The 18680-nt window shown below is 42.9% G+C and overlaps 1 protein-coding gene across 1 annotated transcript in view; it reads left to right on the forward strand.

Moving 5' to 3' along the window:
- The first annotated feature begins 885 nt into the window (after positions 1–885).
- The window catches only part of LOC128304910 (uncharacterized), a 30099-nt gene continuing 12304 nt past the window's right edge, over positions 886–18680 (forward strand). Inside the window, exon 1 of the mRNA XM_053042153.1 lies at positions 886–975. Within this exon, the coding sequence (XP_052898113.1) occupies positions 886–975 (90 nt within the window). The remainder of the gene's footprint in view (positions 976–18680) is intronic.

Consider the following 18680-nt stretch of genomic DNA (forward strand, 5'->3'; position numbering starts at 1 on the left):
CAGCTATGAGCTGCCAGCTGAAACTATGTAGTCGTAGTTTAGTGCTGCACAGGCCCCTACCGTACATGTGACACGTACGCGTTTGATCAGTTTATGGACGTGGTGGTTTCGATTGGTCCGAGCAGGTGTTATCCAAATTCATCTGAAAGCAGCTTTTTGCTAGTATGCTAGTATTATAGTTCAACTTTCCGAACGTGTGTTCAAGTGCAAAGCGTAGAAAACACCGATACCGAGTCCGACATATATTGAACCGAGGCACAAATTTTGGACACCCATTGCAACACTTCCACAGACTTTCCTTCGCAGCGGATCTAATTGACGGAAAACGGTTTCTCGGCGCATTTTCTTACGGTGGTGATGGTAGTTAATGATACGTTTTAGTGCGGCAGAGTTGCGTTTTTTTTCTCGTGTTGTATCGAAAGTGAACCAAATTTTAATTATTTTATTCAACTGGGACGTGCGTTATTTTGCAGATTCACCTGGAGAAACCTGCTAGCGGCAGATGGTAAAAGCACCAGGGCGATTGCGGCTGGAGACTGTTCCATTCATTATCTAACGATGGATTAGCTTTGAAAGGGAAACACGAGCAAAGCAAAGCAAAAAAAAAGAACTGTAAAAACTTTGGCAGCGCCGGAAGATTGCACAGAGTGTAGGAAAGTGTGTCACACTTAATGCAATGGCGCATCCGCACCAGGTTTTGCTGATGGAGAAGAAAAAGCATGCAGAAGCATCCTCCATTTTGCAGGTGTAGTGTGCGATGTATACGATTCGAGTGTGTGCCAGTGAAAGTGAATAACTAAGTGTATGTGAAGGCGGGGGTTTCGTTTTGGTGGAATAGTGTTTTAAAGAAAAAAAAATACGGAAGAATCGCTTATTGAAGTGAAGATGGAGCCCATCTATGGAACTAATAAGAAATACCTGCAAAGTATTGCCGGTAGCGAGTACTACCGGAATCCGAGCACGTTGAGACCTATGGTAAGTAGTACAGTAGTAGTAGTAGCTTATGTTCAACTTAGCTTGCTTCATCATTATTATTAACCATAGAATTAATTATCATAATTTGCAACTAAATCGTCCATTCCGACAGTTTTTTTTACAGTTATAAGTTAAGGGTGTTAAAAATATTAGCGAAAGAGTCTTGAAAGTCTTGATGCAAATCTTTGTTATATACCTCCAATATTTAAAAAATTGATACATTGCTCCCAGTTTGACAAAAGAAACTTAAATAGTCATTTGTTACAGTATTTAAACAACAAAAAATTCATCTGTGAAGCCTTCGCTCCAATTTTCATCAGTTTTCCAGTGGGGCATCTTCAGACGGGGGTCGAGAATAAACCTTTTGTTTTGCTACCACACCATGAAGTAAACAATTTCCAGGTTGATCGTAAATTTGATGCGCACTTCGTCTTCTGGCAGAGCGAGACCGAACCCAAACCTGGCGCTTCATCCAAAATGTTCCACCCTTCCCACCAAACATGAGGAAGCAACAAAAAAATGAAATCAGTTCCACTTTCCCGTAACGTCCCTAACTTTACCCACATCCACAGGCAGGCGTAAAAGCTGACCGAAACGGTCAAAACGTGCCCACCGTTTTGAGGTCGATTTTCCCTGCCCGGCGGGAAAGCCTCGGTTTGGGGGTATGCTGGTTAATGGAAATTTCGGCCGCAAGAAGTTGAGTGCATTGATTTTTTTTTGTGTTGTCGGTCGGGAGCTTCTTTCCGTTGTGAGCTTTGACGTTTGAGTTTTGTACTGCTTTTATGCATTTTAGTTATTTATAAAGTAAACGTGGAAGATATTTGCCTTACGTTTGTGGAAGTGTTTGCTGGCAGTTGGTGAAATTCTACGAACCAGAAGAATATTGTCTTAAGTATTCTTTCTTAAGGATTTCTAAAGAATTTCTTAAGCATTTGTATGGTAAAAGGCACAGTTATTAATGCATCCAACCACTTACCTTAGTAACAACAGTAAACAGATCACACAGCAACACAAAACTTCCTATTTATTGAAAATTCCTAAATTTTTCCATATTTCAATAGTAATTGGTAAAAAAAGAAACAACATTTATAAAAAAAACTTGCTCGAAGGGAATTCTTCTTAACACCATGGCAATGTAAAAAATAGTAAATCAATTTGCCGAAACGTTTTTCCGCAAAAACAGTTCCTAGATCAACATCTTGATCGTATCACGCTGGGTCGCTGGAAGATAGAGCTAGCGTGATCGGAAAATCGGATTACCCAAGCGGTAAGATAAAGCATCGAACTTCCGACCAGGCGGGGGAATGCTGATCGGATTTCCGGAAAACTGTGCAGCCGATGGGCAAATTAGAGGAGCTTTCTTTTTCGTTTGCTCGCAGCAGGGAACTGTGAGGCCTGAGAATGGGCGAGACCGATTGCTGGGATAGATGGAATGGAACAAGCTAAGTGATCACATAGGTTAGCGATTGGGCGCCGGCAGGGCATGATAAGCAAAAAAAAAAAGCCAGATCGAATTTCGGCGTACGTACGAAAGCCAACGCATCCCTCCGGTGGCTAATAGATCGGTGAATCTGAGTCGACGCCCAAAAAAAAAAGGAACAAAAAAACGAGATTTTGATGACACACCAACGTTGAGTAGAAATTCGGATGAAAAGAAATAAAACAAAAAAAAAAACGCAATGTTTGAACGCGTAGCGATGCCTCGTTCTCGTGCGGCCGTATGGGACGGAATGGGCGAGAAAGTGTTTCAAATCTACTGTGTGCCAGATTGATGCTTTTGGCTGCTGTCGGCGCCCAGCTGGATGGACGGATGGAACGCGGGCAAATTTACATAATTAAGTTTATTAGATAATTGACCTGACCTAATGCGAATCGGGTTAGTTGCTTTTGGTCACACAAATAGAAACCTCCGACGCATCGGTCGGCCACACCGTACCGATGCGCGCTGGCAGAAAGGTAAATCGGTCAGCGGGCCTTGCGGGCCCCGGCCTGACCGTGGCAGTGAAAAGCGGGCATCTTTTCATGTGGCTTTTGGGAGGTGGAGGAGGGGGACGGATGCTTTTCGTGCAGCGCGGAGATAGTGAGATGCCGGAACAGTTTCTAATAGCTTCACCGCAGATCGGTCCGCCACCAGCACTGAACGGGGTGGTCCATAGCCTTCTGTTCCAAATACCGTGAGATAAATTGTCTGACCGCTAAGCTAACGCCTCGGACATGATGGGCGTGGTTGAGAAAGCAGGAAGCAAACGGGGGTGGTAATGGAAATTCTACGCGAATGAACGAAGCGTGCGTGCCAAAACTTTCTCCAATATGATTTTTTACGTTTTGGTTCATATTCATTCACATCGACAACGTAAATTTGGGTAGATGGTAGAGTAATATGTGCGGTTGGTGCGTTTTCACGACGATAACGATAGCATATGTACCATGCCAATCGAATTCGGTGGTCATAGCATAAATGGACAGAACTAGAATTTTAATGATCTTAACGAAAAACGCTTTTGTTAAAAAGAAATAAATGTTGTCTAAATTTTGTTTTTCGGCCAACCGGAATAAAATTGACCTATTTAGTGAACGAGTGGCGATTGAGGATGAGCTATTTGTCATATACGAGAAAAGTGGATAAAAACGATCAGGGTCACAGCAGTAGCAACTCGAACAGAGACCGAAACGGGAACAAATGGCAATCCGCAGATTGTAATGAGTGTTTGGTGGGACTTGCTAGGAATCAATTATTATGAGTCTTTACGGTCTTCAAGCAGATGTGTTTCTGCAGAAAACGGCCAGTAGACACTAAGTGACTGGTCATAAGCTCCAGAAAGTCGCTATGAAAGTTTTAGTGATTCCATCGTTTTTCTCACACAGTCTTCGAAATAAGAGGAAATTGAATTCAAGAAAATATGAACTACTGTAAGAGTGATTTATCATTTTAATTATGACGATTTTTCTCCAAATCATCAGTCCCATTTGAGCTGAATTTCCACGGAGAAGCTTTATAAACCCACACAAACATTTTTACATAAATGATCGTGTTGAACACTTTTTTAAAATGACTAACAAATAACAGTATTAAGTCTTTGCATCTTTGAGAAAAATCTTGTACTATGTTAAATAAAAATGTGAAGTTTATGTAAAAAATATATTATTTCGTCTTCCCTTCCAAAGCTAATATCAATTATTGGAATGGAACGCGATTGAATCATGCGTTACTTACCAGTTTTCATGGTGATACTTTTTGATCGAATTACGAATGTGTAACATGGGACCTATGGTTAATGAGCTGTTGCGTATTGAAGCGATAGATTATTTGCACAAATTGCATTAACATTAACAACCACCACTTGTGTCACTTGTAAAACGATTAGCACGCTGTCGTAAAAGTGGCATTGTAATAGCTTAATTACCTTGTGTACCATATTAATGCGCCTTGTGTTTCCATATTTCTCACATTGGATTGGCTACAGCACTGGTGGGCACTAATTTGTAGCTTGATTTTCTGCTACACTCAACCGCGCTTACCACGGCACTGATGATCGATGACATCCATTTAAGTGCTCAATCCAATCATTGCATTTGAATTCATCCTCCAGCATCGATCATCGCTGCTACTTTAGAGCCGTTCCCTGCATTGACGGCTTCCGGGCACTGTGCACCGTGTGGCAAGTTTAACTTGCTAGCAGAGGATCAGTCGGTACGGTACCATGTCAAGCTTCACCACCGACGGTGATTGATTTATTACTTCGCCGATCAAAATACTTATCAATTTAATCTAGATTTATGACTACCAAGGTACACAGCGATGATGTTGAACGGCATCGGGTACGGTCGGTTGGATGTCGCGCTGTAAGTATACCGGCAAGGATAACGTTAGGCTCTCGCTGCGCTCCTTGATCGACAGTGTCTGAACACTGAGTGCAGAAAGTGTGACAGAAAGCGCGAAGAAAGAATACAAGCAAAGAAAAAAATGCACCCGAGAACTTTTCATCCTAAATTATTCATAATCGTTACAGACCACTGCACCGGGAAAGCTATCCGATGGTACCGGCGTTTGCAAAAGCACAACAGTCAGCGCTGCACCGGGCTACAGGAAAGTCAAACTTTGGCTAAGAAATCAACGCTTTTACTTTCGCTTTTGTCGTTTATTTCCACCATTTTTCGTCGGCAAACGGTTTTTCTACAACATCGGTTGCGTGTCTTACAGCTTTCCCGCTGCTGTTGCCCGTGCGGAAACGGGGGGAGGTTGCGGTTCTGGTTCTTTTTTTTTTTGTCGCCAGTTTCCAACCAGCTTTAGGATTTCCAATCTCGTCCAACACCGTTCGCAAAATACCGTTACAGCCCGCGGACCGTTGCCAGTGATGGAAATGGGATGGAATATAAATTTTATTGACACTTTGGAAAGTGTAAAGCTATTTCGCGGGAAACTTTTATCCGTACGACCGGGAGTGTGCCAATGCTTTGGATTGGACTGGTGGATGGATGGATTTGCCAAAACCCCCAGCACAGCACACACCAACAGAGAGTTTTGCAACGGAAACCCTAACGGCAGGCGGAATTGTGTTGAAGTTTTTCGCAAAAGTATCCTGCTGGTTCGGCGGAAGGGAGGCGGACATATTTGCCCAACCCAGGGCAGGGGGAAAGCGGGACACAGGTGGACAAAAGGAAGCTTCGAAAACTTGTGCAAGTAATGTTCGGAATCGTTTGGTGGTGTGGGCAGTGGTCCACTGCTAACCGTCGTCGCGTCATTGTGGTCGAGTGAATTACCGAAATTGGTAATTTTTAAATTATTCTCTTACGAAAGTGGATTACGGATTGCTAGAAACTGAATCATGTGACAATGGGCAGTGTGAGTGGAATTTGTGGCACATTAAAAGGTTTAATTCTTGGAACATTCCTGTTCCAATCGAAGGAATGGCGCATTATTAGAAAATAGGTCAAAGTTATTTTGTTTTCAATATAATTTATTTTTACATTGTTTCAAAGAGTTTTTGCTTACTTTTTACCCTTTTTTCAATCAATTTCTATCATATTCTTTCTTTTGTTTCACCCATTTACGCTTTGATTTACAATACGCATCGTATTTAGGGAAATTGTTTTCGGCAGAAAAACTAGAATACTGACAGTTCAATCAGCATTCGCTAGAGCGCAGCAAGTCTTCAATTCAATTGCAGATTTCGTTGCACAAATGCCGAAAAAAAAGGAAAATCCAAACCCTACGTTAAAGACAAAACCAAAAAAAAAAGGTTTCAATTAATTGAAAACTTCACACAAGAACTTGTCACGATACTGAATGCGTACACCGATGGTGCAATTGCACCGTTTTTTTTGTAGAATAACATAGGACATAGCGCAGCACGTTTGCCATCACAATGAAGCGTTAGTTTTCATCGTGCAGTGGTAAAAATGAGAACGACCGGGTGTGAATAAAGGCAACAAAAAAATAACGGAGGGAACACTTCTAACTATGACCGGACACAATTGCGTGCTGCATGATGCTTGGCTGTTGGGCTCGGTGCTAAACTCGTCTCCATCATAGTGCATTCATGCTTTGCCCGCAAAACCAATGTGGTTGAGCGGTTTAGGTCTTTAAAGTTTCTAGGTACTGCTGTATGCAATTCGTGTACGCCGGATAGACGGTAGAGATGGATGGCATACGGTGCACACAAGCCCTTATCGGGGGTATTGTTGATTGATATCGATGATAGAGCATGATGCGAAATAGGTATGTACATCAGTCCAAAAAAAAAAATACATACCCAACAAACGGGATGATTTGGGATGAAAATCATTCAGAACGAAAAACAGCGATAAATTCGATTTAAAATATATACTCCTGTTTAAAAATTTGCACATAGAATAGGCAAGAAATTAATTGGAAGAAGAAAATGTGGCGTTGATATTCCCTGCTCAGTAATGTATTGATCGGGTCCCAAGGTGTAGGGCACGAAAACCGTATGCATACGAGTGAGCGATGTGAGTGGAATACTAACTATGATTTGCGAATCGCTGGTACATTTATCACATGGGGGTTGGTGCCTTGTCTCAGAGAATTCAGGTCGGCAGGAGAAAGAATAGCATGTTTGACATATTTCAAATATTTGGCTCACTGTTTGATTTTCTCCAGATCTAAGTGTTAAACTGTTCCTTCATTTTATATTCCTCGCACGTGATGCAAACCCGCAAAGAATCTACCAAATGGAAGAAACGTGGCTTTCCTGTGTAATGGTGGCACCAGTCGATGAGGCTCGGTTTTAGACCTAGGGAAGGATATTTGTTGGTTGAATTGGTAGTTCGAATTTATAGCACTATCAAAACGATTAAAAGATGTTTAAAATCATGTCTGTTAGGTTATTGTGAGAATTTAGCCTTTCAGAGTTAAGTATGAAGGAATAACCCAAGCAAAACATTTTGTGTTAATTAAGTTACTTGCTTAAGGAATAAAATCTAAAATAAACCTTTCTACCTCGAGAATATTATTATTCAAATCAAGCAATTTTCACTCATTACGCATTATTAAAATCGTCCACCTGAATTGTTTGTTCACCAAGAGCAAATCTTGAAATAAGCACCGATTTTACTCGCTTTCATCTCACGCAGATAACGATAAACGGCCACGCAACGCAAATCTGAAGCCATCGTTAGCTCTTAATGTTTTAATTATTTATTTCTAGCTCGATGATTCGCGCAACACCGCGCGACTGAAACGGTTCAAGAACGTGGCGCACTGTTATTGTGGCCGGAACGGCAAAATAATGAGACTGCAAAAGAATCCATCCACCGTTTGCGAAAGCTAAAATGGTTCAAATGACACTCGCCGTCTCGCAGCGCTAACAGCGCCCGCTTACCGAGCACTTCCCACAGCCTTGATCTCATCAGCTTCCACCGTGGAGTGATTTATTTGGCGAATCGTGAATCAGCTGGGTGAAAAAGTGAATACCACCGGCAGATTTAATTATGTAAATTTCCCTGACGAAAAGAACTATTTGCGGAATATCAAAACCAATTTTAGCCTAACGAGATTTATACTGTTACCCGCCACGGGTAAGCGATGTGCTGAGCGGGTATGAGCAACGGGGAAGGACACCGACAAACCGAACGGGACGGGACGGGACGGGACGGGACGGGTTGTTTTAACCGTAAAAACGCTTCAATGGCGCCACCGTCTGGGAAAGCTGTGAACCATATTACACAAGCGAAGTTCGTTAACTTTGAAGGCGCTATCGATGTCATGGTTGAACGAGCGAGTGCCATTGAGTGAGTTATGGGTAACAATTTTTCTAAATTGTATTTTTCCAACCGCCCCCGTCCAGAAACCATCGACGGACGCAAACCACTTGTTAACCAGTGTTGGGCGTGTTTCGGCCGTGGCACGGACGGTGTGTGCGGTGGCTTTTCTTCGCTTCTTCAAATATGTCATTTTTTTTTTCTGGGCGATGAAGTTGTTTAGGACGCTGCGACTGGTGACGCATTTAGAAACACATCAATCTGGTGTTTCCACTCGGTTTCGTTTCATGTATCATTTCCTCAGTTATGTCAAATGGGACTTTAAATGGATGACATACTTTGAAAGCCATTGCGGAAACAACTGGGCACAGAGTTGAAACAAGACGATGTTCGGTCGGAAGACGTCAGAATGAATTTCTGTGGACATACTTTCAACGTGTTGCACCTATTTGTCATTTGTTTTACCAATAAAATGAATTCTTCAAGCATCTTGTGTGTTAAGTTCACAAGTAGTAAATTGTTTGAGACTTATTTTGACTCAAAATTAGGAGTTTCAAGAAATTTGGCTGAATCTTAAATATTTTAATACCCAAAAGTGAGTACTTCTCTTAGTTTTTTGTTGTAAATCATGAACTTTAGAGTACACAAAATAAATCATGAAGATTTCGTAACGTAGCGACGCTTCCGCACGCTTGAGTACTTATGCTTCCGTGTGGCGTTCGGCACGGAACGGCACGACGCTCGAGGAAACGAGGATGAAAAGTCATAAAAAAATTCACCATAAATAAATGGCTTTCGGTTTTTATTACGCGTGAAATCTGTACTTTGTGTCAGAATTGCAGATAACACTTTGCCATCTAGCAGCAAATCACTCAGCGTTCCTGCTCAGCAACAGGAACGATGTGTGGGTGTGTAGATTGTGGGAGGATTTCAAAAATCCTTGGAGTGGAGTGGACTAAAATGACTGCAATGGATAGCAACAGAAAAAAAAGTGGCACAAACAGCAAAACATTTTTATTCTTTCGGTAAGAAAATGGATTCTTGTGTTGCTTTTTTCTAGACTGCTTGGAGCCACAACGACACGTACCAACCTCGGTCGGAATATGTTCTAAACCTCGTGCAGAGCACACCCGGCATAATGTCACTTGCGGTACCGTGAAATCAGACTCACCTGGCGAAGAAGCGCGAAATTGCCTTCATAAAACCGAGATCGTTCCTATATTTCATGGAATATTTATTATGACCGTGGCCTCGACCCCTGAGCTACTGCTGCAGCACGGAAGTATAATGATCCTAATCAAAATAATTAGCTCTTTTTGGAGTGTAGATAATGTTGGCGATTCTGGAACCGCCGGAAGGAGTGATGTTGCCAGACTTATTGTCATGTTTGGATGACAACGGTTTGAGCTTTCCGTTTGTTCGGGTTCATCGTGAGTTGATTAAATTTTACAGCTCAACGAATGATTTTTAATGGCGCAGTCGCAGACTAATGAAATATTTTATTGTCTGTAACCGTTTGATTTGTTTCTCTCCCAAAAAAAACAATCGGGTAAGGTAAACATTGACGCACAACCTGTTATCTGATGATCGTAACATCGTTGACTGTGTTTATTTCTTCGCCTGGAAAGAATTGACCCACTGTGAGCTTTTACCCTTCGTTCAGAAATCTCCCACCTGTGCGGAAAAAACAATTTGCTCATTTTCCCATGCAAGGCATCGATTTCTGGTATCATGCAACTTCCACCAGAAATCAGGTATTTGCTCAACAGGGAGCTTCTAGCACTGTGGGCTACCCCTGGTATCTGCCCGGAGTGTAAAATGGGCAGCGAACAGTGGTTGCGCTTCTCTCCCGCCGTGAAACGATGCACGGCGCTGACCGATGAGCGGAGTTTTCCATTGCTCGTTACTGTAATGGGCACGGCCAGGGCTAATATCTTCATCACTTTGCTAATTGACCGTACAAAAATTTATTGCCCCATAACGATGCGCCTTCGGCATTTGGGCATTCCGGGTTAGAACCGGGAGAAAATAGATCGACACGGATGTGATTAAATTCATGGTCGATGATCTAGTCGGTGTTGGGAGCATCACCGAACGGGTAGAGCAACAATTCGTGGGTGATTGAGGACTTTAGACCATGTTAGACGGAAAAAGAAATTACATAAGTGAAGCTCAAAACATCATGCAAGAGGAGAAGGTAAAGAAGTAGTAAATGGGTTGATAAATATTTGTTAACTCCAATAAAATCTAGTGTCTTTTTCAATTCGTACAAACGCTTGTCAGTTGTTGAGCTGTGTATAAATCCACCGATCAATAGTATTTAAAGCAAAGGTATGCAAATTAAACAGCAATAAAATACCCACACAGGGCCGGTGAATAGCGACGTACCCACCTACATCTCCACCATTCCAACCCCAATCAGTTACATCGACGACATCCGCAGCATTCAAAATCTAGTTTGCAGTGACGGTTAAATTTGATCCATTTCAATTTCGGGTGCTTGTCAACCAAGTTGCCACGACCGCGACCTCGCCCGGGTGGGGCAGCACGAAATTTGCATTAATCAAATCATGACGACGTGATAGATGAAACATAAATCTTTATTTCCCGCGGGACAATGACGTCTAATGGTGTCCGAAGCACTCCGAACACACTCGAACCGTGCACGGCCAACGGCCCACGGTTTTCCCACTGGGAGTGTAGCTTTTCCGGACGATTCGAATCCGGGCTGAAATCCCGTGTCGAAAACGAGGCCGCGCGCACATTACATCCGAAACGTTGGTTCACTCGTGGTTCGCGCTGATGCGTCCTAATGGGGACGCATGGTTCAGTTTGGTGGTGGTATTTGATGTACCGCTTGGTGGTGTTTGCATATCCTTTCGCCAGCAATCGTTCCAGCTTGGGTGTTTTGGGGTCGGTGTTTCCCCACGAGCCTCCACCGGCACAATGCAACAAAGTGCAAGGGGTATCGTTTCGCAGGATGCGGATTGAAATTGATTTAGGAGCACATGACCCCTTATGAGCGGGTGTTAGTAGCCGAAGCGGCGTGTGTGTCAATTTACAGTTCGCTGCAGCAAAATGGTCATCATTAGCTGGTGGAGAGGCACACTGCAGCACACGCACTTTGCACTTCGAGGGGCCCAACACAGTGGCCTGTTTTGGCTGAAGGAACAGATTTTACGCGCCTGCATCCATCGCTGGTTGACGCCGGTGGTTGGCATTATGTTTGTTTGATTTTGATCGGTTTTTGCATGATGGAACGGGCACAACATGGGCGACAGTTTTGTGGGTAGGGATTAAAATTTGACAACCATGATGTTGGCAATCGGTACCATTAACGGTAATCGCGGGTTTCGTGTTTACCGTTCTGAGTGTTGCAGCTGAGCGGTGCGTGGAATTGGTAAATTTGGTTGCGTTTGATGTCGTTTACATTACTTTTTTTGCAAAGGACGCTGAGTTGGTACCAGCAAACGAGCGTTTACATTTTATGCTACGGTTAAGCTTAGAGCCGTTTGGTTCAGTTCGAATAATTGTGAATCAATTTGATTGCCATATTTACTACTTGGCTAATATGTACCATCATTCCTTATTGTACATTTTAGCCAGAATGTTTGAGTATTTAATTCTGATTAGTGCCTGTATGTTTGGTCGCCATCGTATGTAATTTTTTTGATTATATGCGTTGCACTGTAAAATTTACAAAATGGCTTAATTTACACCGTTTTGGTTTTGATAAGTGAGGTACAATATTGTTTTAAAGCTTCAAGGATTTATTTAAAACAGAGATCATAGAAAAGAAAACCAATAAAAAACGTAAAATTATAGATGACGCAATTCAAACTTGTATCTCAGCACACTCCATTAGATGATTAAAAACGAGCAATATGAAAAATAAAACTGTTGATGCTACATTGAAAATGGACGACGAAAAAAAACATGCATTCTAGTTTTTTTTCTAGCACAGTTCAACCGTAAACAACTTGTTGAAAGCGTAATACTCCGAGCAAAACGCTACCGAGCTTGAAATAAACGTTCAGCACCGAGTCGAAAATGACAGCATTTTTCGTTATCTATTCCCACGACCACGACGGCAATCGGAGTGGGTGTTTCATTTGTGTCGAACGCACGCCACCAAGCGCGCGGAAAGTCTTTTTGTACCATTGCCGAATGGATACATTCGATGCGTGAACCAACGTTAAACGCTATCCGTCGAAACGCATTCAATTGATCAACCGTACGGCTGGGGGCTCAGTGTCATGATCGAATAATATTTATCCGCACACGCCACGCTTGCCAGGCCACGCGAAACCTGTCGATGCATCATCACACATTTGGATGAAAATCAATGTTAACATTATTATTCCATTATTCTGGTTCGATAGATTTCCATAAAAGCGTCGCTAGAGCACGAGCGCACGAGCCTGGACAGTGTGCCAGCGTTTAGCCGGTTGGAATATCGATGCTTCCATGGGCGTGCATGCAACATTGAAGGGTTCTGGTGATAGATTATTTCTTCCACACACACACACGCGCTGTTATGATTTCAGCGTGCCTCTCCACTAAGCGATGGAAAACGGGTGTTATTGAACGTTGAAAAGTTGCTGTTTTGTTATTCTACCTGCAATTCAAAAAACAAGCACATGTAAATGGACCGAGCGTCCGATCACCATGTTTCGCAATACCGTTTTTTGGACGGTGGCACAGCAAGTTCCGCTTCTCCTGAGCGGGGGAGACATATGCGCCAGAGGACTTCCATAGGTTTTTGGAAGCGAACCCTGACACGAACATATTTCTATGTCAACCGTAGTGATACAGTTGTGCAAGGATCAATAAATTTGGAAGACCGGCCGTTGCATTCCGGCGATGTCGCACTTCGATCGAGAGTGACCTGATTTAACGGGGGGGTCCTACGTTCAGCATCGGCCCACCAGGGGACCTTCCACCGGGGAGGGTTTTCCTAATTTAGTGTAGATGTTATCGCAATTATAATAGATTGACAGCTTAATCTACCTGCGCCGCCTGTCCGCTACGGGTGCCGGGCGGGAGCGCAAATAATGGGAACACTTCCCACACGGCAAAGGCAACACTTCGCCGGACAGTCGAGATCGATGATTCGCTTACGGTTTCGATAGTTTGTCGGCTATGCGATAATTATCTGTTTGTACAAATGACTCGAAAATGATTGAATAGTGAGCGGGAGTGTCTAATTGGTGTCCCTCTGGTGTCCCTGTGCCGGGCGCATTGTGACGGGTAAACGATTGTATTGATTAGCCGTGGCACCGGTACGAGGACCGGTTTCATTTGATATTGGGCAGCAGCGCAGTGTATCAACGGTACAATTAATGTTGAGTTATGGTGCCCGCTTCTCAAATCAGTGATACACCCTGGCCAGGGTGTCGCAAACGGAACACCCCGCGCAGGGTAATGGAAGCCGAGAGATTTGAATACCGTGGGGAAAATTGTGCATCTGGCCTATTAAATTTTAATACGTTACACTGAACAAGGAAAACAAACTATGATATTTGTCCGAAACGGACTGTACGTTAATTGACGATAAATTGTGCATGAGCAACGTTACGCGTGTTATGAGGAATGTGAGGAAATTGTATTCTGACAAAAATTATTAATTAAATCTACTTGTTGTATGCTTTTCTGTTTTTATCCAACATTGATGATGTGATTGAAAGTAGTTTTGAAATTTTATTTATCAAATAGATTAAAGTATTTAAGGCACATAAAATTAAAACTATTTATTTGAAAGATAATCCATAACATAAATTTATATTTTAAATTAATTGGTCCCAATCAATATTATAAAAACAATTTGAGTATTGTTATAATTAAAAAGGGATGTTTGTATGTATTTTTAAGCACAACATCATTACGGGTTCTAACACAGTATATATGTTAAATTAGTTAAATTTCCTTGAAGAATATAAATTTGGAGTTAAAACTATATTCGGCTCGATTCGCTGGTGTATTGGCTAGCGGCCCCGATTCTACACGATAGAACCGACACAAAAGCTGGATCCATGTGGTCGTTCCTTGGTAGCATTTACTGACTATAATCATGACGCGATTTTTTAAAATCAGTTTATATTTTAACTTTATAAACGATTTGCTTAAAAACAGGTTTCTTTTTTGCATACCTAATTTTGATTAAAATAATTAATCCCCAATGTAATGCGCCGTAATTCATAATAATAAAATACAACAAAACAGATTCCCCATAATCAACGCTACCCGAGGTAAAGATAAATTAATCTGGTGGAAACCAAAAAAAAACTCCAATTTAGCTGTTTTTGCACTGGAAAAATTCGCTGGGAAAATAGTGGCAAAAACTGAAGGCTGCCAATCAAACCATGAATGGAAATCAGTACCTTCGCTAACAAGCTCTTCCGGCGGTCAATACGTTGCCTGCTCGAGCAACAAATCGCAAATGGGACGATAAATGTCTACAATTCATTACCGGGGAGTTAACGGGACTTAAACAGTGTCTGGCCTGCTCCTGATCTACGAGTTTGGGTCGTTTCGATTTGCCCAACTTCCCGCAAACATCGCTGCCCGCTTTAGTACCGATTTCGGTGTCGTGGAGCCCAGATCAAGCATCATTGGCGGTGAGTGGTAACAGCAGAAAGCAAAAAGAAAAAAAGAAAAGTACACGAAGAAATAAATAAAAATCCAAAAAAAACACAAACCCCGAAAGGAAATGCGCGGGATCATCGGGAGCCGAATAAGTAGGTCAAAATGTTTATTCAACATTAATTTGATGCTAATGATTTCGCGGCTGACTCGCCCGGGTGTGTAAGAGTGTAAGTGCACATGAAGTGGAAAGAGAACGCGATTGCACAACAATTCCCTAACTGTGAATTTCCCTCCGGGCTAAGCCCTCCGTGGCTCACACATCGCAGACAGAGTTCTACGGTATTGCCGTTGCATTGCATGCCTTTAGCTCGTGTGTTTTTTTTGTTGGTTTGCTCGCTGGCAGCCCGTTGCGAAAATAAAAGCGTTCCCGTCGGCCGTCCACGGGAGCGTAAAGCCATCGCATTCTTTGCCATCTTTCGCTAACGTAGATTTCTTTTGCAATGTGATGATGGTTGGAACCACCTACCAGAGCCCTTTAAACATGCTACCCAAAACTAACGGGCACGGCACGGTAAAACGGTAACGAAATATAGAACATTGCAAAGCCCCCAAAACCGCTTGTTGGGTTTTATTTGACCGAAACCGGGCAAAAAGTATTGCATTTAATTTTTAATCTTATTACAAACGCCTTCCCCGGCGGTGATGGGCATTGCTTAATTTTTCGTTATTTTCGTACCTAAGCGACCCAGCGACGAAAACACACCGAAACCATCCGGAACGGAAAAGCTCCCAGTGACCGGCCGCGTGGAAAGTGACCACAAAATTGAGCGTGAATCAGAAATTGGATCGCATTATTATTATGAACCGCCGTTGTGTACGCCCGGTTCGGATCAGGTGGTGGGTGCTAATTTGGCCGTGACTCGAATAGCGTGATGGTGCCCATTGCAGTGCGACTCCCAGGGCAAGCAGAAAAATGGTGGCATTCTTCGCTGTTCCGTGGGCCGTTCGGCAGCAAACATCAAGCTTCAATCGCACCCGTGTTGACCGCATTATGGACAGTTATCGAAATTATAATTAGACAGCCGAATCATCCGTCAGGGTAATTTTATTACGGAGCTTTTCTCGGCACCGTACAGCAAAGAATTTGTCGAAAGAAATGGTGCATGGAAAGTTTCAATAGAAACACTTGATAATAATTGGTTCTTTGTAGTTCCGAAGTGCGTGTGGGTAGAATATGGATGAAAGTTTTCCTCTTGTGGTTGATTCTCTCAACCGCACGATTGATAAGCACATTTATTTTTCATATCACTGCCATTTCGGGTCCGATAATGACGTTAATCGATTTGAATGCGTGTTGGCCGGGGAATTGAAAAGCTATTCTGTGTGAATTACGGCAATAAAGAACGAAGAACTTAATTTTTCTTTGTGGGCAATAGTGGAATGACGTATTAGGAAAACGAATCTTACTCGTTTCCTGCCAACCATTGCCCGACCCACGAGCGGCGTTGATGACATTCCATTGTTTAGTTTCATTCTGAACCATTAATCAAAAGGAAAATTGTCACCGGTTGCCATTGTCAAAACGGTGCGGGACACCAAACAGGGATACCGAACGGGTGCGCAACCTCATAGTTAAACCTCATCGTTCACGGTTGATTGTGATTGTCTCTCGCTCGACATTTGTCGCTAATGTTCATTGTCTGCGTAACATAAATATTCGTGTGAACTCATAATGGCAAAAAGGGTCTCGCCGGTTAAGCGCGACGCCGGTGTGCCCATCTCGTGGCAGCGTGCCACGCTGCGGTTACGCTCTAATTTTTATTCCTTCCCATAAAAACCCTTGTAGCATTGTAGCTTTTGAGCTTCGCGGGACCTTTTTATTGTTTCTTCTCAGGTCTATCCCACTGCCGCTTCCGCACCTTCCGCCGAAGTTCCAGCGTCGTTTTTTTTTTTGTACCGCTACACCGGATCGTCAAGAGAGCAATATTAAAATGCGTTTGAAATAGGTCGGCACTTCGAGGTGCTTTGGCACCTGTGCAACCTTTCGCTTCCCTCATTACCATAACGGGCAACGGGTTTGCGCCGTGGCTGTCCCGGGAAGATGGGCGTAAAGAGAGAGAGAGAGAGAAAGAAAAAAAAGGGTCTCACTCAGCTCGCCATCATTCAGGTACCTTTAGCCCAGCATCAGGGCACTGGCAGAAGCAGCAATCGTTTTGATTCCTTTCCGCAAACTTCCCGGTCTCATTAGCATCGATAAAAAGATGAAACATCCCGTGTGCATCAAGCGCTCTGCACGGGACCCAAGTGTACTTAGGGGTCAATTCCCGGGGTCCCGCACGGGGTGAGTTTCCCGTTGATGGGGCAGGTATGAAAAAGGTCACCCCTTAACCGTGGTGCTTCATCCCCTTTCCCTACCAACAGAGCAAACAATGTTTTAGCGTTTCTGTTTTTATCATTTTCCGCATTTTTTGTGTGTGTGTGTGTTTACGATGAAATAATTATCCACAAGAACAACGAATTAGATGGGTCCCACCGTATCCATTTAGATTGCATGGATGAAAAAAAAAGATTCGTTCTGTTGGGTTGGGGGTACCGCTAAAGGATGAGTTTTCACATCTCCCGGTCCATTTATGGTCGTGTTGATGGAATTATGGAAATGAACAACGATTGCCATTTGTTTGCCCGTTCGTTAACAGTTGCTCTAATCATATGCTTCTAGAAGCATGGTTGTGATTTCGACTCGTTACGGTATAATTTTTAAATTAGCTTTCTCGGATGAGCACAGCAAAGAAATGTTTATGGCAAAGCAATATATTTTTATAGCAGGGGTCATTCGACTGGACAAATTTTTATCCATCGTCTGTAATGAATAGTTTCATGAGGGTGGAAATTAACAAAGCCATACAATGTTCACCGAATGTTTATTCTGTGGTTCTTGTTTCATTAACACATGTTTTTCCCGAAGAAAAATAGTATATTGCAACTTCATTCCGAACCACACTGGCTCAACGCAACTTAATTGGTAATCACCGTTTCTAGAGACAAAGTAAGAACGGTGGCAAATTTTGAAGATTTCCCCAATCAGTATCGCTTGAACAGTTTTTTTTTTCTTCCATCTGCTTGGCTAAATTCGTTTGCTGCAACGTAAATGTACTGCTTGCTTTCCTTTGCTCACGCAGTACCCGGAACGCTACGTTCAACTGCTTAGTGGCAGTTCTCAGTCGGGAGGAAAATGAATACTGACAGATAGAAATTAATGCTACTTTAGGCCCCCACTTTTACCGCTAACTTTTAATCTATAAATAAGCCCACCCTCAATGCCCACCTCCCCGCCCTGCCGCACACAAACCACGACCAACGGTTATGAATCCGAATCCGAAACGCGCCAATCTTTTGCGAGTGTCCAAGCGGGCCGGGCAAAATGTGCGGAAGTGAACCGACACCGAGAAGTGGTTCTGCCTGGCGGTACCGAGTTGCTGGTGGCAGAAAAATTCAATTAAACTTTGGTAAGAATTTATATTGTCGGAAAGCTAGAGTGGGTACGGTTCGGTTTGCCTTATCGCGTTACCGCTGGTGATAACGGTGGTCAAGATCATGCAAGGTATTTACGGTGCGGTACGGTACGGTAGGGTGCGCAACATGTTGGGAATGGAAAATTAGTACTCTTTTTTAGTCGCTTCCGTTGCTTTGTAAAGGGGGGGAATGAAGTTTGTTTGAAAAATCGGAAGAATAACGCCTTGAAGTTTAATTCGAAAATGGTGCCGCTAAAGATATGCATGTTGGTTAAACGTTTATTAAACGTAAAACCGACGTTTGCTTCGAAGAAAACCGATAAACATTTTATGAAATGCTTCAAGGTCAAAATCAAAGTTCATTGACCCGCCCTTATAAGGGCTGTC

The sequence above is a fragment of the Anopheles moucheti genome, chromosome 3 (assembly GCF_943734755.1).
Source record: "Anopheles moucheti chromosome 3, idAnoMoucSN_F20_07, whole genome shotgun sequence".
In the NCBI taxonomy this organism is placed as follows: Eukaryota; Metazoa; Arthropoda; class Insecta; order Diptera; family Culicidae; genus Anopheles; species Anopheles moucheti.